This window comes from Daucus carota, chromosome 2 (assembly GCF_001625215.2).
Source record: "Daucus carota subsp. sativus chromosome 2, DH1 v3.0, whole genome shotgun sequence".
NCBI lineage: Eukaryota > Viridiplantae > Streptophyta > Magnoliopsida > Apiales > Apiaceae > Daucus > Daucus carota.
The window spans coordinates 51,135,400-51,159,729 of NC_030382.2; the positions used below are offsets into that span (position 1 = coordinate 51,135,400).

A 24,330-nucleotide genomic window follows, 5' to 3' on the forward strand; every position below is an offset into this window, starting at 1 on the left:
TATCGAATTAGTCACCATTTAGCACCTTTTGTTCTAGCCGTTAAAGTCTTTTAAAAATCTTAACGTCACCATTTAGCACCTTTTGTTCTAGCCGTTAAAGTCTTTTAAAAATCTTAACGGTTAAAATCTTTTAAAAATCTTAACGGTCAAACACTTACGTGGATTGCTTGCTGATGTGGATGAAGAGATACAATGGTTATGTCTTCTCCTTATATATATTGCTCATCACTGTAAGCATATCTAGGGTTCTTGGCAACTTTGAACTTTCTCTTTCTAACTAGTTGTGTGTTTGTAGTGGAGGTGTGCCATGGCTGGTAGCTCTACTGGTGCAATATTAAATTATACTACATATTCAGTCAGATCTTAAATTATGCTTAAATGAATATCAAGAACCATTTTGTTTTAAAATAATCATATTCCTGTTCCTCAGATAGTCTTCCATTTTGAATGTGAAGTACTCCTACAAGACTAGCTTTCTTATATACAACACAACTCTACAACCTAATTACAAAACTTTGAACTTTGATCTTGACCCAGAAAAACTAGACTTGCTTGCTACCTCAAGGTCTCAAATTCCATCCTAATTTTTTAATACATGGTAAAGTTCTCACTTGAGAAAATTTTGACCCCCTTCATTGACCCTAGTTCTTTTGCAAAACATATGGATGCACTGCTGACTTGTACTTATTTCGTCTCTTTTAGGACTTCGTGCAAGCACAATTAAGGAAAACAAATATCCTATACAATGACTTTGTGCCAAGCAGGAACTGACAATTAATCTTTTGGACACCGATTAGCATAGTCTCTAATCATCTCCTTCAAGGTCTGTGAACACAAACATTCAGCAGGTATCAGAAGCATAAGAGGTAATACTGACATCATATTAAAGATTCAAAGATTCAGTAAGGTAACAACCTCCAATTCTCTGTGAAGCACAACATATACTTTCTTCAGCCGCTTGTGCCTCTGCATAATTAAAGATTCAGCATGAGTTAATAACACATCGAGAAAGTAAATAAAGAACAGCAAACCGGTATTTAATGTTTCATTAAGTATAAAGAATAATATATACTTGGATGGTACTTAAGTCCAAGCCTTGACTAACCTATTTCTGTTAGAAAAATACCATAATCCTAATTAATTGAGAGTTATAGGTCCAACTTATATTTTTCAACTGAGATGTACCACATCTACTATCCAGTGATATTTGAGGCGAGAAGCACAATAAGGCTCAAAGGGTCCTGTGGAGACTGCAAGGCAAGGCACTCCTCATTGTGATAAAAATCATACATATAATTATAAATATATTCACCGAGTATAGTATACCAATTATGTTTCTTAACTGTTAATTTATTATATATGATCCAGTTTCCTCCTCACACTCACTGCAGGGAGGGGTTTCGGGTTCGAGTCCTCCCAGTTCTATCTCTTCAATTGTACGATCAAGGGCGAGTCTTGAATAATATCATATGAGTTGGTTGAGTCCCTGCTACCCCCGTAATCTCATAATTTATTATGGACATGAAGACAAATTATATCCCCTAAAATGACAGTCTGAGATCCACGCTTCGATGGAGGGGTCTTCTGTTTAAATTAATTATCTGTTTGTTACCTGTCTTTCAATCGTAAGATTGAGGGAGAGTCTTAAATAATATTGGGTGAGTTCGTTACTTAGCACTAACATGTTCTATAAAATAAACAATTGACATTCTGTTGGTTCAAGTTGGACAGTGTTTCTTCTACCAATTTCTTACAACTTGAACAACACTGACTATATTTCTCATATTTAAAAGTACATTTAAGTGACGACATACTATTCACATTATACGCAAGTTTCTACTGGAAACTGACATATGAATGGGAGCATTCATTCTGGCATTAAAGTTAAACTCTTGGAAGTAAATGCAATCATAACAATGAATGAAAGATAAAGGAAATTTAAATATGCTTTCAATTAATCGTAGCACATCCATCAACACATATGCAAAACAAATCTGATGAGAAAGAGTAGAGCCAACCGTTCCACACCGACGATAAGATTCCCTTAGTTTCTCCAGAATGCTACAATATTTAATCATATCATTTTCCTTCGCAGCTTCAAGATCTCTTCCAAATTTGAGGAACTCATTCCTAAGCATTGAAAATATGGGCTTAAACTGCATTAGTAACGAGACTAACAAAGTAAAAAAGCATATTACCCATAATATTTTAGGAGTAGAGAAATGAAACTTTAAAGTACCTTTCAGACTCTAATATTTTGCTAATAGAGAAGTAGCTATCATATTTCTCCTGGAACTCTTTCACGTATTCCATATACCTGTATATGCAGAAACAATAAGAAGATCATTATACAACTCACAAACATATCAGATATGCAACACAACGAAGCAGTCAAAAGACATAAATTTAACTACATACTGGGATTGATCCTTAATTGGACCCTTCAGCTCCGGTTTGTCCTTCTCATACTTGTAGTATGATAAATCATTAGTGTTAAAAAAGGTTCCTCTGTTCTCTTTGCCACCGGCACGACTGTCCAGTATCGGGGGATCGTTGTATATATCACTAAGGTTGGCTGATGAATCAGTTTTTCTCCTTTCACTTTCTATGGTGGAAAGTGGCCGTCCCTGTACATCATCAAGCAGCTGAGCCATGGCACCAGGAACTTTTCTTTGAGCATCTCCATACCCTTCCCTACCAACCACCTGACTCGATAAAGCTTTATTCTGTTTACAATTAGAATCAACATCTGATAAGTTAGTCAGTTGAGACACAACCTCAGCTTGATTAACTCTTCGCAGCTGTGGAGGGTTACATTGCACAGCTGATAAATCTTCGTCATGTCCCTGGCTCCCACTTTTATACAATCCTTTGTAATTGCCAATGACCCCAGCATTCAAATTGGCTGAGGAAGGCTCAACTGAATCTACACCAGTTTTCCCAGCAGGTCTTTCTTTACTAATATCGGGGTTCCAGTAATCCAATTGTCTGACTGTTTGATTGATGGAGCCTATTTTATCAGACTGCTTAATTCCAGGCGTCATTTCAGGCAAGGGATCACGAAGTTCACCTAGCTCCAACACCGAGGACTCCCTTCTAAGATTTAATATATCTATAATAGCGGATCTGCCAACGTCAGATATGTTGCTATCCTTTAAAGGATACACCAAACTTGAGTTCAAAACTGACCCAACCTCCACAGTCTTTCCAGGCAATTCAGCTTTTTTCCTGTGATGAGAGTCGGCAGGTGCCATTTTTTTGTCCACAGCACCATCTCTAGGATTTTTAGAAGGCCTTTTTTCATTCTTATAACCATCTTCACTTTGTATTGGTGCCCTTGTCGCACTTCCTTTTAATTTTTTAGAACACACATCAGTATCATCAAACAAATCCTCGGCAGAACGTTTTTTTGATTTTCCTTCGGATTTTCTTTGATATCCATCAGACTGCTCAAGTCTGAAACCATCCTTTTCTCTGTACAAATCTCCTCTAGGAACTTGGGTTTCTTGAGGCACAGCATGATAATCTGATAAAGGTTTGATAACCTGTGAATGTTGTTCACCTTCTTTGTCACTGGAAACTGATCCAAGAAAATAAGCATCAAATTTTGCTACCTGAGCACAGCCATGTGAGTTTTCCCTAATCTCAATTACTTCAGCAGCATGGATATCTTTTTTCTCATTGGTGGCATTTTGCAGAAGCAACCCTTCAGGTCTCTGCAAAACTGGCGATGCAGATAATTCAGGTTCAGAAGCTTGCAACCTGTCCTTCAGGACGTTGTCATCATCACTAGTCATGATATCCACTTCCTCGTCCGATCCTTCCTTACTTTTGGAAGAGGTGTCTGTTTCGCTGTCACTGCTACTCCCACTCCCACTTCCAAGAAGACTTCTACTCTTACTTCTGCTTCTGCTGTGACTTCCACTGTCACATTCACTGTCACTGCTATCACTGCCACTTTGGCTGTTACTAGAGGTAGCTACCATCCTTCCACTATTATCTAGAACTTCTTTCTCTGCATGAAGATCAGGAGACTGAAGTGAAATCTTATGTTTTTCGGCATCTGTTAAAACTTCTCCAGGCTCAGAATTCAGATTTGCAGGTTCATCGTTTTGTGTGTGTGTTTTCATAGAAGCCTTGTTAACAGGATCATGTATGTCATCGCACTTGTCACTGCGCCGAGATGCTTCTTGTTTCTTATTTTCAGGTGAACTGAAAAGGCAATTGTGACCGGTAAATTTTATCAACCATTATCAATGATTTTTTTTAAGAAGAAATGGAAATATAAAGTCAACAATGGGTTTGTGATCGATATATATAAAAAAAACTGCTACTACAAAATTGTGAGTATGACCCACGAGTTTACCATATTGTACCTGCTAAAGTTAATAAATCCAAAATACGGTTAATCAGACATGTTAAAAGATCAAGTAGTTTGAACCTCTATTTACTTTAGAAAGGTAATTGTAAGGGAAAACTAAACAGAGAGCATAAACATAAATAAGGAAAGAAAAGGATTATACAATTCAAGCGATAAGTAATAAGAATATGTGCATCTATATATGTGTGTGTGTGTAGATAATTTATATACAGCACTACACTGTAGTAAAATTCATAAAAACATACATGTAAATGGAAAAATACAGACTTTAAGAGTCCTAGATATATGAGTTAGCATTATATTGACTACGTCCGACAGTATGTAAACTATATATTTATCTATTATAAAGACAAAACCATATATACAAGTAAAAAAAATCATCAAGCGAATATACGTGAGAAAGAAAATCACTATAAGTTAACAATGTAGGATGGCTAAAAAAAGTGTCACGAGATTTTTAGGAATAGCTGATACCTTCCACTTTGAGACACGGGTTTTTGGAAGCTTTCCGGCTCTGCTCCTGATTTCAATATATATCTTCCGGGCGGTTGGTAAGTTGCAACCTAAGCTTTCACAATTACATGAATATATAATAAGGATTTTAAAGGCTACTGTAATTAAGAGAAAGAACTTAGACTTACTTTTTTTATGATAAGCTTAATTTGTGCTCCAGAATTGGGGAAGTCCTGTCCAACAGATTTCTCCAGTGCCTACATGCAAAATAATAATGGCCACAATAGGATGACGATTTGGTTTCCATCAAATTACAAGTTGTACTTTTGATATCAGCAAATGCTTACCTTAAGGCTCATTCCCCTGGGATTCTCTCGCAGTAAAACGATCAGCATACTCCTCAAGTCAGTAGGTTTAACTCCTAAATTTCCCTTGCCAGCCTGTTTGTCCGGTACTGCATTGGTGATAACCCTATTGGGCATTCCTTTCTCAGAGCTGGAAGGTTTTTCTTTACTACTTGCTTGAATGGACATATTATCATCTATACTTGCATAGGCCCTACTCAGACTTCTAGTTCTAGATGGGGAAGCTGACACTAGAGGCTGCTCGCGTGCAGATGGTAGAGGTGAAGATGAGATCCTCCCTTTTGAGGGTGTAGAGGACAACACGTGTTTGTTAGCCGATTTAGGTGGACCTACAACAAAAGCAATCATAAAGATAGCACGAATTATCAGTGTCAATGTTACTCAAAAACCAGCCACAGTAAGAACAGCTAAGTTGATCGAGCTTAATTCAACATACGTTTTGCACAAACATAACATAGAGAATAAAATATTTCTAGGGAATATTAATATATTTGTAGCATCCTCATCTACCTGAAGGAGGTTCAGTTGTTCCTTTTTTGTAAGGAGGCTCCTTTTTTTGTTTAAAAGGCATTTTCCAAGGAGTAGCTGCAACAAAAATATATAAAGATATCAAGTCAAATTTTACTTCATGATGTGGAAAGATGCTTGTCTTAAATATATGTATACAGCAATCTTGCATTAATAGCATTCAACTTTACTATGCTAACTATACAAAACATTCAATTGCATACAGGCCATGAAGCAGGGGAGGCAACAAATATTTTGACTTTGACTAGATGTAGTTCCATTAGTCATTTTTTTTGTTCCACAACTACATGTGGACTATATAGTCTATAAACAATCAAGACAATGTATATGATTTTCTCTTCTTAAGGCCCTTCTCTATAATTGAATACTTTTACCCATGGTCACTTTAGCAAAAAACAAAGTAAGAGAACATTAACATGATTCACATCCCTTGCCCATTCACGGAAGCATGGATCATCAATTACAAATGTCGAGAGAGAAAAACCAAATTCCTGCCTGAATAATTAAGTTTGACAAATGTTAACAAAATAAATCATACCTTCAGCAGCAGCTAATGCCTTTATTTGAGTCTTCATTGATGAGCTCCCATGATCCAAAATTGTAACTCTGTTAACAGGCATAACAAATATTAAGTTCCAATAGGAAAAGCAATAGAGATAGTTGTATAGGATTAAACAAGTTGCAACAGGATCTTCTAATGCAATCTGACAGAGGTATGATCATGAACAGTCATAGGCATGCAGGAGCATCTTCTACTATCTATTCTTGAATAATTGCACAGATATGGCAAGCATTGCTTTTCAGTTTCCTCAAGCTTAAGGGAAATTCTCACAAAAAAGCGCACATTAGAGAAAACCCCCGAAGCTAGAGGAGAATGGCTTTGTGGAATTTCTACTGTTAAAGAGATGATAAAAGGAATTAGCAATCCAAAATATATTAGGACAAAACGTGAAACCACTGGTAGTGAAGATATCAAAAGAATGCTCTCACTCATTATTAGTTAAAGAGTCATGCACCATGGAGTTGTCAGGTGTCACTTGTCAAAACTCTAAACAGACCAAGCTCTAAGAGCAACTACTTGTAGAGGCATCTCCATATTTAAAACTCAAATGCAGCTAACATGCTGGGTTTTGTTAAATCTGAAAATGTTCTAGAATGCAAAGTATGACACATTATACTCAACAAAGTAATTCAAAACATATTCAAAATGGAATATACAACAACTAATGCTTGAAAGTCGAAACAAAATTACGACAGAAGCAATACATATGAGAATATCAACAAACTAAAGTACCGAGATCACGATATACTTTACTTTCGAATTCACAACTTACTTCCGAGATTTAGACTTCCTCTCAGCTTCTTCTGACATCATTTTAACATGGTTTTTAGTAGATTCGTCCAAGACTCTCTGTACATTCAGTTTTCGCCAAGCACACCCAGATTCAACAAGCTGCCCGTTTCCATATTCACCACTTTGGCACTCCTCATATATATCACAAAGGTCTCCCATCTCCCTTGACCATGTAAATCTAAATTCCTTACCTCCCACATCAATAACCTGTTGCAAAGTTATGCTATTATGGATATTTCCCCAAAACAACATAATCAAAAAAGACCTTATGATTCAACCATAAAAAGGACAACATAACATATGCATAATTGCATATACAAATAACTATACAAAGTTTTTAGGAATTCGAATAATTATTTAGTTTGCCTATAATCTGTAAAAGGGTAATATAGGTCACTGTATTGGCCTATATTATATGTTCATAACATGTTATCAGCTAGTCTAGACTCTAGACATGACATACAGATTCGAGAACCCGCCACAAACCATTCCAAAAGCTCCAGAAACTTTAGTATACGTAGATTTGTACTTGCACAGGCATTCAAACTTTTAGTCAATTGGCCAGTATTGGATGAGCAACATTATGCGATCCACTTAATGTAGTTCCGACAATACTTGTGTGTGTGCACACACACACACTAACCATTGAATAAATAGACTAGAAGACTTGCAACAATAGACATTGCATCTAAATATAACTCTTCGTAATTATATCAAGGGGGTGTATTCAACTGGGATTTTAATGAATTGTTTTTAATTTATGGATTTTAATGAATTGTATGTGATTTTGGTTTTGTGCGGATTCTTGATAAAATGTCGCAGGGTTGATATAGATTCTTTAGGATTTAAGCACAATGCGGGATTTCAAAAAACTTAAAATACAATGAACAATCCCACAAAATCTATCATTTTATGAAATCCAAAATAAATCAACATTTGAATACCATCATACTTCAATAAATTTTAAACAATCCTAATTAAATACCATCAGATTTTTAAGCATAATTTAAATTAAGTTCTTGATTGAATACCACCAGATTTTGTAACATAATTCAAAATCCTAATTGAATACCCCAAGATTTTAATTGATATTAAAAATCTCAATTAATCATAATTTAAATTAAGTTCTTGATTGAATACCACCAGATTTTGTAGCATAATTCAAAATCCTGATTGAATACCCCAAGATTTTAATTGATATTAAAAATCTCAATTAAATACCCAAAAAAATTTTTAAATCTCAATTGAATACACCCCCTAAAATTGCTATAATAATTTTAAACCAAATTACATAAACCAGAGTAAATTGAGAAATCGAAGCAACTTACATTCCCGGAAGGATAATTAGGATTGGCATGAAATTTGATCCGAGCCGAGCCAGCTTGCGACTCGGCACGCTTGATCTCATCAACAAGGTCAGGTGTAAGCCTAATTATCATAGCGAAGTTGAGAGGATTACCAGTAACGAGATCATATGTCTCCTCCGCCGGAGCCGTGGAGGCGACGGCAGTAGTGGCGGTGGTTGTGCGGTTGTTGCGAGAGGCGTCGACGGAGGGACGGCCACTGGGAGGGAGATTGCGAGATGCGGAACGGAACTTGGAGGGGAGTTTACGCTTCCCGGTGCCGCCGCGACCACCACGACCGGACTTTCCAGCGGCTCCGAACATTGTGACGGTCAATTTTAGATGCGATGACAGTTACAGGGCGAACAAAACCCTGGAAGGGTCGGGAGATGTAACCGATCAAATCATAAACGTTTTCTGATTAATTAAACGGTCATAGAATTGCGACCAAACCGATTAATTAAAACGGTTCCTTGTTATCCGAGATACTATAGTCCGTAATTAAACGGTCATAAAATTGCGACCACACCGACTTAATTAAAACGGTTCTTATTATCCAAGGTGTAGTCCGTGATTGAGAGTATTTCCGTTTTATTAAAAAAAATTAATCAGAATTTGATATTTAATAAATTATATTATAAATAAAGATTTATTTAAATTCCTATTTCTATTCACCAAACACGCATTATTTTTGTCTACGAATTTAGTCAATAATATTAATTATATTTGATAAACAGGCTCATGCACTCCACTCGCGAATTTTACATCATCTATTATCAGGTTTAAATTATAATACTATTTATAATAATAAAATATTACGTTTAAAATATAATTAATACAGGTTCAAACAAAATTTACAAAATGTCAGTCCGATTTAGCCAATCATTTTTAAACAACATCATTAAAGATGCTCAAATGTTGTTTATATATGCCAATATTTAGAAACTTATAACAAAATTCTACATCAAATATTACCATATTAAAATGATATATTCATTTTATAACAACTTAAATAACAATAATATATGATTTTTAAAATATAACCAGATAATATAAAGATGCTCTACTTGTGTTTTTTTTTTTGAAAAGTAATCATGTTCTTACATTGTCACCTTCCTCCAATTTTTTTGGATTGATTGTGCACAAAAATATTTAACTTAAATCCGTGATATAGCAGTATATAACTACCCTTACTTGTAGGAACCTTCATTTTTTAATACTGTATGAACAGTCTTCACCTAAAAGTTGCTTAAACGGAGTAAACAGATAATGCATGAATTATTTTTTCCCGTGCATAAAGTAAATCATATAAAAATTAACAACAACAAACTATGTCCGATGAACAAAACAAATATTATAAAAGAATAATCAACAAATATACATCACTAAAGTTAATTTATTGATATCATCCATCAATATCATGTCAAGACTGTATTCTTCTCCCGTGTTTGGATTTGTCGACTCCCACGTAGCGGTCTATAACTACTTTACCTTGCAACAACTTTTATTTTTTTTAATACCGTATAAACAGCTTTTACTTATCGTTGCAGAAGAACGGCACCACTGAGTTAGAATTCGAGTAAGAGAACTATAACTAAAGAGAAGTAGTACAGACCCCTCGTTTCTCATTTGTACAAGTATATTGATCTTGGGATTGAATCGGGATATGAAAATCTTATCTTATAAGTATAACATGTGTAACTAATAAATTTGAAATTAAATTATTTATATTATGCATTAATAATCATATACACATATTATATATTTGGCTATATCATGTCAGAGTATTAGTAAAATTGAAACAAAAAAGAAAAACGTTCGGTAAAAAATGTAAATCATAACTGCCGTAAATCGAGATTTTTTTTTGAATTTTCGGTTTGATATGTTCGATTCAGTTGGTTTCAACATATTCTGAAAAATCATGCTCATCATTATATGTTATTATATATTTTTCAAGCTAATAAATTAATGTAAAAATAAATATATAAATGTGATAGTGATTAATTTTTTTGAAATTTGAAATTGTGATAGAAATGTGATAGTGATCACTAAATTCAGAAAGAAATTAAAATTTTAAATATATTATGAATAAATTTCTATCACATGTGTGGGGCAGTAAACAAATATAAAAAATATTTTTCAATAGATACGGATATATATCTCACTTTTTTTTTGGAAAGCAATAGAAATTCATTGATATAAGAAAATCTTCCGACGAAGGAAGACAAAAGAAACAACGGCCCAGGGCCACCTATATCTCCAGCTTATATCAAAGCCAAGATTACCTAAGAAACACGAGCCAGATAGAAACTACGCACTACTACAAAAGGCCTACAATACTACGCCGACTGGAAAATTTGACATGCATCAACGACACTAAGCCTGCATGATCACACCACCTTCTTCAACATCCAGATCGTCCTCGAACACAAAGTCCTGAATTTCCGGCTCCTGCTGTCCAGGGACCACCGCAGCCATCTGAAATCCTGCTGCTGCGATGAAGTCCGCAGCCAATCCAACAGCCAATGGACCACCAGCCATATCAGCCATGAGAACTTCAAGCTCCTCCAGCTCTTCTTCTACCATTTCAACTTCAAGCAGGTCGGGGTCATGAGGTCCCAAGCCCATGTCAAGATCAATAAGCTCAGCTGCGCGCCCAGGAGGCTCCAGGAAGAGGTAAGGGCGAGTGAAAATTTCAGCACCCAGCAGAGCCAGATAGGTGGCGACCTTATTCCTTCGGCTGTACACAAACCTGATCGAGCAGTTCCAGGAAGGGTTGTCCTTAAGGATGCGGATCTGCTGCACAATACTGGAGACTTCCACAGTTGCATTGGCGTTGGGGAATTTGATTGCACCAAATGCCTCCAGATTATCCGTCTCAATAATGACACGACGAGACTCCCCCAGAAAAGCCCGGCGCATCCCACTGAAAACAGCCCAGAGTTGGTTTCCCAGAAGAGACAGCCTCCTCATCGACCCAACCACACAGCAGATCATACTCCCATCGAAACGTCTTAAGACGGCCCCTAAACCAGAGGTATTTCCGTTAGCTGCAACCACATTCAGAGAGGCGCCATGGCAATTAACTTTCACCATGCCGTGAGAGGGAGCACCCCAATGAATATTCATGGTGAAGAGAGAAAAGAGATAGGTGGACTGCACTGGAGAGGGTGTGAATTTATACAGGGGTACTGAGAAGCAAGAGGGGAGAGGCTCGGGTATCTAGAGAAGCTAATAACCAGAAAACATGAGAATACAGAGTGCAAAAGGTACTCCTCCCAACAGTGACGGCCCTGGACAACTTTAGAAGATTTGATGAATCTGCTCGAATGACTACCTGTAGCAAGCATGCTGCTCAAAAAGAAATATAGACCTCCTGCAGCTAAAAGATCTATATTGAGACCTTAGATTTTCCCAGCCACCAAATCTTTTCTTGCAGCCCCTAAATGGGCCAGAAAATCCGCCTCCTGATTTAGAGCTCTGTCAATTTTGCGGGCCCAAATGTTGTCAAAGGACAAGCCATACATGGAGAAGTCCAAATTCGAGTCGCAGCAGCCCTGAACACCAGATTTAAATTTCATAAAATTGGCAACTATTATGGTTGAGTCTGAGCAAATGACAACCTTTTTATCCCTCCAATGTTTTTGAGAGGCAGAACATGCTAACAAGAAGGCTTCAAACTCAGTCAACACACTCTGTCTATGGGTGGAGGGACCAGCAAACACGAAAATGGGATTGAAATGACTATCTAAGAAGATGCCTCCCACCCCCGACTGATTTGGCGAGCAGACTCCATCTACAAAAGCCATGATATCAACCGATTTTCCCAAACTGATCAGCAGATTGTCTTTTCTCAAAGTCATAGTCTGTTTGGCGGCAGCAACTGGATTATTGCTCCAGTTTAAAAACTGACCAGCCTCGCAGAGATTGGCAGCCACAGACCATTCAAACGCCCGAAGCTTAGCGATAGCAAACATAATGGCTGCTTCAGGGTTATTACCTCGAAAAATTTTGTTGTTGCGAGAAATCCAAATTACCCACAGGGTTGCAATAACAGTGACCTCCCAAGAAAGTTTTGATTTTATATCATTAACTAAGTCAAAGAGAGAAGTAATTGGTCCCCATCCCTTGTTAATGAAACCAGGATTAATGTTCCACCACTCGAACACCTTCAACCAAACACTTTTAGCCACTGGACAATTCCAAAACAAGTGGTGAATGTGTTCTAAATCATTACCACAGACCTCGCAAAAGCCATCTCCTTTCTTAATTCTGAGAAGAAGGAGTTGTTTTGTAGGGAGGACGCCATGAACAATTTTCCATAGGAAAATCTTCGCCTTAGCAGGGACTTTCACACCCCAGATTCTACGCCATATTGGATTGTAAGTATGCCCACCCGCCAAATGAATATAAGAATCATGGACTGAGTACTTACCTGAGTTGATGCTCCAGAGAACCTGATCATGGCCTGGACTACCTGAGAAGAGATTCATGAATCTTAGTAAGGCTTCCTCAGCATCACACTCCCAACCCCGCAATTGGCGCCGCCAAATACCTGGGGATTCAGGAGCCACAATCATGGCCCTCCTGCACATTTCTTTAACAGAAATACACTTGTCCAAACACAGCGAAAAAAGACGAGGAAAATAATCCTTCAACACCCCTTCCCCTGTCCAATTATCAAGCCAGAAGCGAATCACATCCCCAGAATTGAGTTTCCATTTCCAGCAGGAGTCAGCAAACATTGTTCCAAACGCCGAATCGTTTTGGATACTAAGGATGTCACGAAGCATGGGAGACCTCCTGCGAACACCTATTTCCATTAATGAGTGCTGCACCTTATATTTAGAACGAATAAACTGGTACCACCTCTTGTTGCGATCAGTTTGAAAACGCCACCACCACTTACCCAAGAATGCTACATTTTTCTCCCTGATTCTTTGTAAACCTAAGCCACCACACTGTTTAGGAGCGCAGACTGATTGCCACTTAATCAAATGTAAAGATCGCTTTTCGCTCTCACCCTGAAGCAAATCCCCCCACAAGAATTTCCTCCTAAACATTTCAATTCTGGAACATACACCAGCTGGGATTTTGTGTAAACCTAACCAATACGAAGGGATACTGTCCAAACTTGCTTGCAAAAGGGTTGCACGGCCAGCAAAATTTAGCGACATTGCTTTCCAATTCGATAGCTTACTCTTCATTGAGGCCAAAAGCGGGTTCCAGAAAGATTCTACCGACGGACTTTTCCCCACCCAAGCACCCAGATATTTGAAAGGGATCAACCCAACCTCACAACCTAGGACAGAAGCCCAACAATGAAGTTTGTCTACGTCATTGGACGGATGGAAAATCATGCTCTTATGGAAATTTACCTTTAGGCCCGAGATCACCTGAAATAGAAGAAGAACATTTTGAACCCCTAGCACCGACTTTTCATTGTTCTGAATCACTAAAATGGTATCGTCTGCGTACTGGAAGTGTGTAATAGGAGCACTGTCACTAGAGACTTGGATTCCGTCAATCAGACCAGCTTCACTAGCTTTAACAATCAGCCTATTCAACAATTCACCCACCATTATAAATAAATAAGGGGCCAAGGGATCCCCTTGACGTAACCCCCTTTGGGGAGAGAATTCTTTAGTGGCTACCCCATTAACTAGAATTGACATACGAGTTGAAGACAAACACGCTGTAATCCAGGAGCACCAGGACTGACCAAAACCCATAATTTTCATAACATGGAGAAGGCAAGCCCAGTTGATCGAATCATAGGCCTTAGCGAAATCGAGTTTGATAACAAGACCCTCTGTTTTCGAGAGTTGAAGGAAGTGGATGATCTCATTTACCATAAAAATGCTATCACTAATATTTCGCCCTTTGACAAACGCAGCCTGAGACTCCGAGATAAGATCGTCCAACTTAAATTTTATTCTGTTAGCAAGGACCTTTGATAAGATCTTAAATACAGAATTAATAAGGCTTATTGGCCTGTAATCCTGAAGACATCGCGGGTCTTGCTTTTTAGGGATGAGGACAATGAACGACGAGTTCGCACCAAGAGGGATGTGACCCGTCCTATGGAAAGTATCAAAGAAAACTTTAATTTTGGCTGAGATGAAAGGCCACAGGCGCCTTATCCAAGCCATATTCAATCGAATGATTGTTACATTACTATCATCAAATCAACAAATATTAATAATAGATGGCATGATATTTAAATAATTAATTTATATTTAAAATTTGTAAGCTCGGTATTAGTTTAATTTATTGAACTAACATAATACAATTTAATTTATTAAATCTGTTGTAAGCGATGAAATTGAATATTAAATTTTCAATACTGTAAATATTTAAATGTATACGAAGTAGAAAACAAATTAAGTAAATATTTGCATTAATTTTATTTTTTTTAAACATTACATTAGGTTATAAAATATTTTTATGAGGAAAAAAAAGCCGCCTTCATCCTGATTGACAATAAAAACCGGTTCGCATGTTGCTATATACCCTTTCCTTTCCTGCAAGTTAAGAAGAGGGAGAAACACAAACAAAATCACAATACAAAGCCTCTTCCCGATACTAAAACCTTCTACATCTTTACGCACATCTGTATCTCTAACTATGCCGACAGGTTCGTATTCTTATCTTTTCCTCGTGAAGTCTCCATCTTTTAATTGATTAGTGCTGCTTCTTCCTCAAATCCCATCAACTTAGATTGAGTTTTTTGTTTTCTTGAATCAAGACTGTAGCTTTAATCTACTCCAGCTCCACTCTTTATTGAAATTTATATTAAATTGATTGTTTTTAGGTCTTTTTTTTCAGGATAAATAAACTTGTTTTAGACTGCCAGGCTCCTTGTGAATTTGCATATGTGTTTGTACGTGTTAGTGATGGTCATGTGTTCTTAATTCAAGGCAGTGGCCTAAGTTTTATATTGTACCTGGTTGCTGATTAGCTCGATTTTGTTAATTAAATTTCTGACTGTGTATATTTTGTTTTCTTGATGGTCATCACCCTAATTATCATGACTGTATGCTGTATTATGTATTGGAGATGTTAGTTTAAGTAATTTTGTAGTGTGTATCAGTTTGTGCGGCAACATAAAAACATTTAATAGTTTTACTGCTTTTTAAGCACAGAATAAACAGCAAAGCTATACTTCGAGAACTTACAAAAGAGTATATTGGATTTAGTAAATGAATAACTATGTTTAAGGTGACCATGCTCAAGGGCGCTGGCCTTTATTCACATTGTGTGGCAATAGTATTCAAATGAACAAGTACTTGCTAATCACTCGACTGTCCTGTTTTAAATAGAAAAGGCAGGTGCTTAACCTAAAGAATTTCATCCTTTTTCTCTATACAAGATCATATGACTATCCCTTACGAAGCGATCCCTCTAGCGCTCGTTTTGTTTTTCAATGCCAGAACTTATTTATGCTTGACCGTAAGTGGAATTCTTGCTGGTTAATAGACCATCTATACGATTATTGTTTCAGTGATAGCTTCATGACATTTGTTACCTGTTGGCATTGTAGACTACTCTATGTTCTCTATTAGGCATAGTTAACATTGCAATTGATTGGTATTTTTGCAGTGAGTGTAAAATGGCAAAAAGAGCTACTTACGGGTGTGGAAATTGATACTAGCCAGCCCCCATATGTTTTCAAATGTCAGTTGTATGACCTAACAGGAGTACCTCCCGAAAGACAGAAGATTATGGTGAAAGGCGGTTTATTAAAGGTGATTTGATATGTTAAAACAACAAAGTGGCTCAATATTACCACGTCACACTTTGTTATGCTCTACCAAGTTCTGATGGCTAGCTTTCATGGCTTTATCTCTCTGTTGTTAATATTTGTTAATTTCATTGACAATGTAGGATGATGCTGATTGGTCAAAATTAGGGGTAAAAGAGGTAGGTTATTTGACTCTCGACGTATGTGCTTCATGCACTTGTACACTTGCAGGGCAACTGGCACTTCTTAGCTGTGCACCACACAGCTCATGTTAACCTAGCTAACTTTAATCATTCAAATAATGCATGTTTATTGTGTAGGGCCAGAAGTTAATGATGATGGGAACAGCAGATGAGATTGTGAAGGCTCCTGAGAAGGGCCCTGTTTTTATGGAGGACCTTCCAGAAGAAGAACAAGTTGTTGTTGCGGTAATACCCTTTTTTTAAGATATCTATAGTTTTACACTTTTACTCCTTTCTCTCCCCTGGATGGTTTGTGGAATTTTACACATTTTCTTTTTTGGTGGTCATGTCAAAATTGTCTTTGCAAATATATCTTAATTTCTATATTTATTTGGTTATCCTTTTTTCTCATCTTCGTCATCACTAATATTAAGATACTGTGTTTATCTTTATTACTTTCAGATTAACCTCCTAAAAATTAGATAGCCACAAACTTCAAAATTGTCTTTGCAGCATTCAATTTGAAAATTGAAACTTGCTAAAATCAAAAGATTGGCTGCAATAAAAAGTAATCTAAATTTGATTGGTAATTATAAGTTGCAAATTGGTCCCTACTCATCGATTGTTGACTAAAATCTAACAACACTCCCCCCCCCCCCCCCCCCCCCCCCCCCCCCCCCCCCCCCCCCCCCCCGCGGAAGGCAGAAACCCTAAAACGAGTAAACCCGCTGGTAGCTACTGTAGCCCCCTGCATTCACATAAAGAAATCATACTTAATACCTTTCGGCTGAAAAAACTGCTGGTAGATGGTTTATTCAATTGCTAGTCAAAGACCCGGACCCGGACCCTTATAAGTTTCTGCAACTCATGGAGACTGTAGTTCGGCCAAAGTACTTGTTTATACGTGTTTTAATGAAAAAGAGTTTGTCTGTTCTTACATACTATCTGAGTTAGTTTGTATATAATAAATTCACTTAGTTTGAGTGTTATAATAAAGTTCAATGTGTTGGGTTACACCTTATTTTTCTGCCAATTTGAATTTATTATATATAGATCCAGTTCTCAATTTAATAATGCATTGGACTTGTATTCTTTCTAGTAAACAAGATGTTTTATTGCAGGGTCATTCTGCTGGCCTCTTTAATCTTGGTAATACCTGCTACATGAATTCCACTCTGCAATGCTTGCACTCAGTTCCTGAGCTGAAGTCTGCCTTGATCAAGTTAATCCTTTCTTTTGTGCACAATACAAACCTATTGTTCAAAATTTGTTGTGATCTTTTTATGTAGGTAGATTATATTTTCGATTATGCAAACTTTAAATTTCATTTATTTTTGTGATCAGGTATCCGCATTCTGGTAGAAGCAACGATTTAGATCAGCCATCTCATCTCTTGACTGTTGCAACACGGGATTTGTTTAGTGAACTTGATAAAAGTGTCAAGGCAGTTGCACCAATGCAGTTTTGGACGGTATGTTTCAAAAACTCGCAAGTTCCTATATCAGAATACAGATTTTCTGTATTTTAGCTATGGGTGAGCTAAACCGAACCGAACCGCATAATTTTTGGTTTGTTTGGTTCGAGATTTCCAATAATTGTGTCAGTTCGTTTTTGTTGGTGTGGAGTAATTGTTTTTAGTTCAGTTTCACGGAAAAAAGTTTGCTGAAACTGGATTGGCTGAAGTTTTGAATGTTGATTATAATATATACTTGTATATGTGTCACAAAATGTGTAATATTTATATGTTATACTCGGTACTCAGTAATCAGTATGGTAGTCAAGTCATAGGTTTCTTAAAAGTTCAGCCTAGATAAGAATCGAACTGAACAACCAATTTTCTTGGCTCTGTTCATGTGATAAATCGGTTTGTTTCAAAGTTTTGTTTTTCCTGAACCGATCTGCCTTTTGGCTCACCCTGAATAAGTTGGATTGACAAAGGCATTATGCTTCCTTCAGTTACCATGAAGAAGATTCCCTTTTTCCTACAGTTTGAACTATGATAATTATGAAATTGAATTTGTGCTCTTTATTCATTATTCTAAAACACATTAGATTGGTCATATCTTCTTGATTATCAGTGGTAGTTAATATCCCTGCGAGGGTTTGCTTGTCTATATGTTACCTAGAAATAAACAAGCTATGCATCATCAAGATGCAATGCCTTTATAGTATATTGAACTTTGTTTAGTAGAATGGTCTTCTTACAACTGAAATTTTACTTAATTTTTTTAAACTTCTTTCACAGCTTTAGATAACTTGGTCAAATATATTACAGCTTCTAATGACTTCATTCTTGGATTCTATCTTATGCATATACCTTTGCAGGTTTTAAGAAAAAAGTATCCCCAATTTGGCCAACTTCATAATGGTTCCTTTATGCAACAGGTTGGTGGATCTTTTTGGTGCATCATGCTACTATGATTTAAGCACTTAACTAAATAATTTGGGCTTGCACTTGTGCTTTACTTTTACACCTTTTTTACCGACAGGATGCTGAAGAATGCTGGACGCAAATCTTGTACACACTTTCCCAATCTCTTAAAACACCAAATCCGAGGTAATTTTGCAGCTGTAGATACGTATTTTTTTTATATGAAACCCATTCACACACCACAATTTTCTTGAATCTTGACAACACATTATATATGTTTTGTACTTGATGGCTTTAAATTTTAGTTAATCCCTTGCCGCTTACCATTTCAAATATTATGTACCTGTGAGGGAAAAAACAAAATTAAAATCATGACTTCAGTTCTGCCCACATATCTATAAATTTCTTTGTTCTTTATTTCATCTTAATTCTGGGGTGTAAATTGCCAATCTGTTTGTCCGGATAACTGTGTGCCTTTGTGATTTCGAGTTTGTTAAAAAAAACTATTTTTTTGAATGCTAAGAAGGTTCTTCATTCAAGATCAAGTCGGTAATGGAGCACACATTGTTGTTTATTTATAGTCTTCATGCTCAACAAACTGTACTATAACCAATATTTCATAACAATACTCTGCAGTGAAAATCTTGATGCGATCAAGGGGCTTTTTGGCATTGAACTTGTAAGCAGGTATTGGCCAGAGTTTTTTTTCTTTTCAAAAAATTACTGTGTTAATCTTCTTGAATTTTTATATCAACAAGTATTGCAATTATCTGATACATAATAGCATCCGTTTAATATGATGAAAGATGCTTTCATAGAATTTGGTCGCATGGACCCGAATACGAGAATAAGGTGCAGCTGGTGTTAGGTTATAGGTTTTATAATATAGGATTATATATTTTTGAAATAGTTGGAATCAGGAATTGTATTAAGGATTAAAATATTGGATGTGGGTACTTGAATACATACTGTAACGTACAGGAGATAGTGATTAATGGATTATTTATTAGCATATATGTCCAAGATTTATATGCACCAATATGTCTGTTTGTTCCAGGGCGGGCCAAACTGTATATTGGAAAAGAAAAAGCACAATGATGTAAAAAACAAGTGAGAATTGCTGTTGCTCAGGTTTGAACCATGGGGATGTGGCTCAAAATCATCACTCTGTACCACTGCTGTAGGATAGTACATTGTTTACATAAACTGAAAGTTCAGGGTGGGCTGAGATATACTCCCGAGTCCCGACCCTTTGTAGGTCCACCACTGTCTAGAAGTGACCATCCAATTTCATGCATGATCCTTGAAAAAAAGTGCATGGAATATTTTCTTAACCTTCTATAATCATTCGAGGTTTGTTTATTTAGTCCCAGTGTCCTATACTTAGCGTGGGTGATTAATCTCCCAAGAAATTTAAAAACAAATTGTAGGCCATCATAAGCTTAAATGCATGCAGTTTTGGATTCAGTAGACCTGTATATCCTAAAATCAATAGAAATAATCCTATCACAAGCAACTTTTGTGGAAGTAGGGAAATTGGTGGCGTAGGACGAGTATACCCTCACATTTGCGATGTATAAGCACTTGGAAAATTGAATAAGATCCCCATAATATCGGGAAATAAGAACCTTATGGCTTTTTTCTGTTACATCATAATATGTTTGGGGTGCTGTCACCCAAAAAGAATTTGAAAGGGTGATAGGGCTCTTAATTTTTTTGAACACGTGTGACTGCTATATGTTTTACTATGCTTTATTATAAGGACAATACTAACTTGCTGGAACTACATGACGAAATGGTATAAATTGTGCACTCTGATAGTATCATCAGGAAATTCTATCTGCTCTCTTGCAAGTTTTGAGTCTACAAAGTTTTAATATCGCACAGTTGAGTTTAGTGGTTGCCTGCATGAATATAGACCGACGTCGGGTTAAAGAATTGATGTAATAGGAAAATTCTTGTACTAGTCTTGTTCCACATTAAAATTGTCTTAAAAAAATTGCAACTACCCTGCTATTTTATATATGTTATATGTGCTCTTTAAATAGTTTTGTACAAAAATGGCTGGTTGACTCATAGTGTCATGATGATGCAATTCTAATATGCAACTCGACCAAAAATCGACTTATGTGCTATTGTTAATAGATGAAAGACGTTCTGTACTACAAATTTACTGTACACACATGGTTTTCCTTTGGGTGTAACAGGATTATAATAGTTTTTTTTACCATAAAAGCAGCAACTTAGTTTGGTTTCCTGTCATGTCATTTTGAATATACTAGTTGTGTGTGTGTATATTTTTTTCCAAACTTTATTCTGCTATATATCAGAATGACTTCTGGCTGGATCATTTATTTACCCATGTCTTGCTTTTACCAGGGTGCACTGTGCAGAAAGTGGTGAAGAAAGCTCTGAGACAGAGTCAGTTCACTCTTTAAAATGCCACATATCACATGAGGTCAACCACTTGCACGAAGGGTTAAAGCATGTAAGCTCTATTATCGTATTAACGATGCATGAGTTTTGTCGAAGTTGTCACAAATATTGTCTTAAAGTTTGGATATTCAGCTATATTGTCTAAAATTCGTGAAATTTGTTTCATGTATTGTGTGATGGACTTAGTTGCCAGTGTACAATTCATTTATCATGCAAACTTATTTAATTGATACAGGGCCTGAAATCAGAATTGGAGAAGTCTTCTCCTTCACTGGGACGGAGTGCAATTTACGTGAAAGATTCACGTATCAATGGATTGCCAAGGTATCAAAGTGCTGTATTGTCAAAGTTTATTTGTTAACATGTAGTATTTTGCCTTACCCCCTCGAAGATGTATGGCTTCTGTCGTGAACTGACTACAGTTGTGGGGACCATTGTCTGCTACTCTCTTTAGTTCATCTATATGCAGTGTGCAGGGCATGCTATAATAATGAGGTTTCTTGACATAAATATTGTGTCGATACAAACACTTCGTATCTATCCGCACATGGAATAAACCCTGAAAGAAAGATTGGATGATGTCATTTTTATTCCCAGGGGTTGGAGGATCTAATATTTCCTAACTTTTGTTTTTTCCTACTTATACTCTATTGTATTTCACATGCCAAAATGCTTATATACATTTATGGATATTATATTCTGATTAAAGTTGAGAGCCTCATTTGATAACTTTAGGCACATGATATTGGTGCACTTCGCCTTTATACTTAACCTTCCTAGGAAGTAGCTACGGTTAGCCACATGTACTGACCTTTTAACTTTGTTCTACTTAAACAGGTACTTAACGGTTCAATTTGTCCGGTTTTTCTGGAAGAGGGAATCAAATCAGAAAGCAAAAATTTTGCGGGTAATTCTCGTTTCCTCTACATTGGGAATCACTTATCATTTTGAAGGAAAAGAACATAGTACACCATTAAGAGTATTTTTCTCTTCGATTTGGAATTTCTTATAATTTGATAACTTCATTTGGGTTCTGTGTAACCTTTTTGTGCAGAAAGTAGATTATCCATTGGAGCTGGACATCTATGATCTGTGTTCAGATGATCTAAAGAAAAGTTTAGAAGTTCCTCGTCAGGTGTTTGTGAATCCTTTTGCTTATGAGGCTGAAGGTCATGTCAATAATTATAAAGTGTGATTTAAATGTCTTTAATTTTCAAATTTAGATACTAAGAGACGAGGAAGGTAAAAAGCTTGGTTTGAAATCTAAAGAAAAGAGCTCTAGTTCATCGGAAAACGATGTCAAGATGTCCAATGCTGAGGTACAAAATTGAACAGGATACCTTTCCTATAGATAGACAAACTGAAACTTTCTAGATTTGCTTAGTGTCTGCATGTTTCTCATGCAGGGTTCATCAAAGCAAAGTGGTGAATCATCAATAGATGCTTCTCAAGAAGGTTTTATTCTGTCCTTGTTTTTTATAAGATATCATAAGCATGTTGTAGCTGTAACTTAAAACTGATTTACTTGTGGCCAAAAATAGTGAACTGTTAAAATATCATCAACATGTTACTTTGTTAAGTATAAACTGGTTTGCGTCAGGTTTAAAATATTCACAATGTTTGGCATGGTAGGCTCCAACATTATCATCATTGGGGTATGTCTATCCTTTTGGTGAAGTGACATAAGAGCAAAGTGCGCAATCCGGTGATGAAAGGAATGTGTAATATGGGCTGAGCAGATACATTTGTCCAAAGTACTTTTTGTATATATAAAAGGTTTAAAATTTTGATATTTGAAGAAATTCAATTAAAATATAATGTAAACTACGATTTTTTTTTATTTTTTAATTGATTAAAAAAGTGTACTTAGATGAAATGATCTGTAACTTAGTGGTTACTGGTTGTATTTATTATTAAGCATTTAAATGTTTACTTTAATATCATGTCAGGCGGAGTGCATGACAAAGAAATGCAACTGACTGGAGTATATGATCTGGTCGCTGTGCTGACCCACAAGGGTAGAAGTGCTGATTCTGGGCATTATGTTGCTTGGGTCAAGCAAGAAAGCGGTAAGTTTCTTTTTAAAAGTTAATTACCCTAGAGAAAAAAATATAAAAAGAGAGAGGTATTTCTGTACACAATGATGCTACTCTATGCCGTCCTTGGAGTGTCATTGATACAAATTCCTTAAAATATTGTTCATCATTTATGGTCACAGGTAAATGGATTCAGTATGACGATGATAATCCTATCCCTCAACGGGAGGAAGATATTGTAAAACTTTCAGGAGGAGGTAAGGGATCTGAGTCTGTACTGGTGCTGTTGTTAGACAGGAATATCCTTTCAGGGTCTTCTGTTTGTGGGTTCCTTACACAAGAGGATAGATATCTTTGCATTTGACGCATACTTTTTGGTATATATACTTTTTAAATCCACTCAGGTTCATTTTGTGATTTTGATTTATATGCAGGTGATTGGCATATGGCTTACATCTGCATGTACAAGGCTCGTGTTGTCCCCAAGTAATGCAATTTTTTTTTTTTGCACTTTGATGTACTTTAAATATACACATATGTTTAGGTCAAAACATGACTTGATGTTATAGAACTAGTAATGCTTCTTTAGATTTAAACTTTGACTTTGTTTGCTTGTCATGAGATTAAGATTAGAATACACTATTATAAGTTTAATGAATCATTTTGCACTTTGAGACACTCTTCATGGCGTGTTTCAATTCATGTTGGTCTGAAACAATTTTATATTTGTTATGCACATATACAAAAATTTATACGCACATAAATACAAAAATATGTACTCGCGCATGCCTGACCTTCACCAAGTATTGAACGCCTCCTGTTATCAGGAGAGAAACTATCCTCCTGTTATCAAGAGAGAAACTATCCTCTGATGTTACGGATGAGATCTTGTCTTCTGTCGTGCCAAGGTGACAATTTCAATAAAATGACAAGATAAAAGTTTACATGAACTTAATAAATCACACTGCTCGTATTCATGCCCTGTTACAGATAAAAAGATGAGAAACACTTGACTTCGTCACCATTTCCAGCCTTCAGTACTGTTAATTCAAATATGCAGAAACTATGGCATTAACATGACGAGCAAATGAAGGTGACGAGAGTGATCACACAGCAAACAGAGAATAAATACATACC

General features: G+C 36.4%; 3 protein-coding genes across 5 annotated transcripts; 1 reads left to right on the plus strand and 2 right to left on the minus strand.

The window, feature by feature from the left end:
- Positions 1-363: 363 nt before the first annotated feature.
- Positions 364-8,951, minus strand: LOC108209522 (uncharacterized). 3 transcript variants are annotated; one of them, XR_010289170.1, is made up of 13 exons: positions 8,410-8,887; positions 7,062-7,288; positions 6,266-6,333; positions 5,710-5,784; positions 5,182-5,528; positions 5,023-5,091; positions 4,856-4,944; positions 2,419-4,212; positions 2,240-2,317; positions 2,019-2,130; positions 1,106-1,250; positions 916-966; positions 739-825 (listed from the first exon to the last, which is right to left on the minus strand). XR_010289170.1 is itself a non-coding variant. In XM_017380468.2 (12 exons), the coding sequence occupies exons 1-12, from the start codon at positions 8,746-8,748 to the stop codon at positions 775-777; spliced, it is 3,300 nt and encodes a 1,099-aa protein (XP_017235957.1). In that variant the 5' UTR covers positions 8,749-8,951; the 3' UTR covers positions 364-774. The 3 variants fall into 3 exon arrangements, 2 of the variants coding, with proteins under 2 accessions (XP_017235957.1, XP_017235958.1); XM_017380468.2 differs by lacking the exon at positions 1,106-1,250 and having other exon boundaries at positions 364-825; positions 8,410-8,951; XM_017380469.2 differs by lacking the exon at positions 1,106-1,250 and having other exon boundaries at positions 364-825; positions 8,541-8,698.
- A 2,877-nt stretch (positions 8,952-11,828) lies between these two features.
- Positions 11,829-14,576, minus strand: LOC108207727 (uncharacterized). The gene has a single exon (XM_017378156.1). The coding sequence runs from the start codon at positions 14,574-14,576 to the stop codon at positions 11,829-11,831; it is 2,748 nt and encodes a 915-aa protein (XP_017233645.1).
- Positions 14,577-14,902: 326 nt separating this feature from the next.
- Positions 14,903-23,871, plus strand: LOC108209121 (ubiquitin carboxyl-terminal hydrolase 7). Its single transcript, XM_064088040.1, has 18 exons — positions 14,903-15,061; positions 16,027-16,172; positions 16,312-16,347; positions 16,489-16,596; positions 17,472-17,572; positions 17,695-17,821; positions 18,676-18,735; positions 18,840-18,907; positions 19,358-19,408; positions 21,101-21,209; positions 21,393-21,481; positions 21,995-22,064; positions 22,212-22,292; positions 22,381-22,476; positions 22,564-22,612; positions 23,107-23,226; positions 23,376-23,450; positions 23,628-23,871. Exons 1-18 carry the CDS (start codon positions 15,052-15,054, stop codon positions 23,681-23,683), a joined length of 1,452 nt encoding a protein of 483 aa, XP_063944110.1. The 5' UTR covers positions 14,903-15,051; the 3' UTR covers positions 23,684-23,871.
- The last annotated feature ends 459 nt before the right edge of the window (positions 23,872-24,330 follow it).

Bases quoted from the DNA above. Each gene is read 5' to 3' on its own strand.
- LOC108209522 (XM_017380468.2), bottom strand. From the start codon at position 8,748: ATGTTCGGAGCCGCTGGAAAGTCCGGTCGTGGTGGTCGCGGCGGCACC. The intron at 6,334-7,061 runs GTAAGTTGTGAA...GCCTGTTAACAG, and splicing joins AGGAAGTCTAAATCTCGGAA to AGTTACAATTTTGGATCATG. The intron at 2,318-2,418 runs GTATGTAGTTAA...CTGCATATACAG, and splicing joins CCAATTAAGGATCAATCCCA to GTATATGGAATACGTGAAAG.
- LOC108207727 (XM_017378156.1), bottom strand. From the start codon at position 14,576: ATGGCTTGGATAAGGCGCCTGTGGCCTTTCATCTCAGCCAAAATTAAA.
- LOC108209121 (XM_064088040.1), top strand. The intron at 16,348-16,488 runs GTAGGTTATTTG...TTTATTGTGTAG, and splicing joins CAAAATTAGGGGTAAAAGAG to GGCCAGAAGTTAATGATGAT. The intron at 22,065-22,211 runs GTAATTCTCGTT...CTTTTTGTGCAG, and splicing joins AGAAAGCAAAAATTTTGCGG to AAAGTAGATTATCCATTGGA.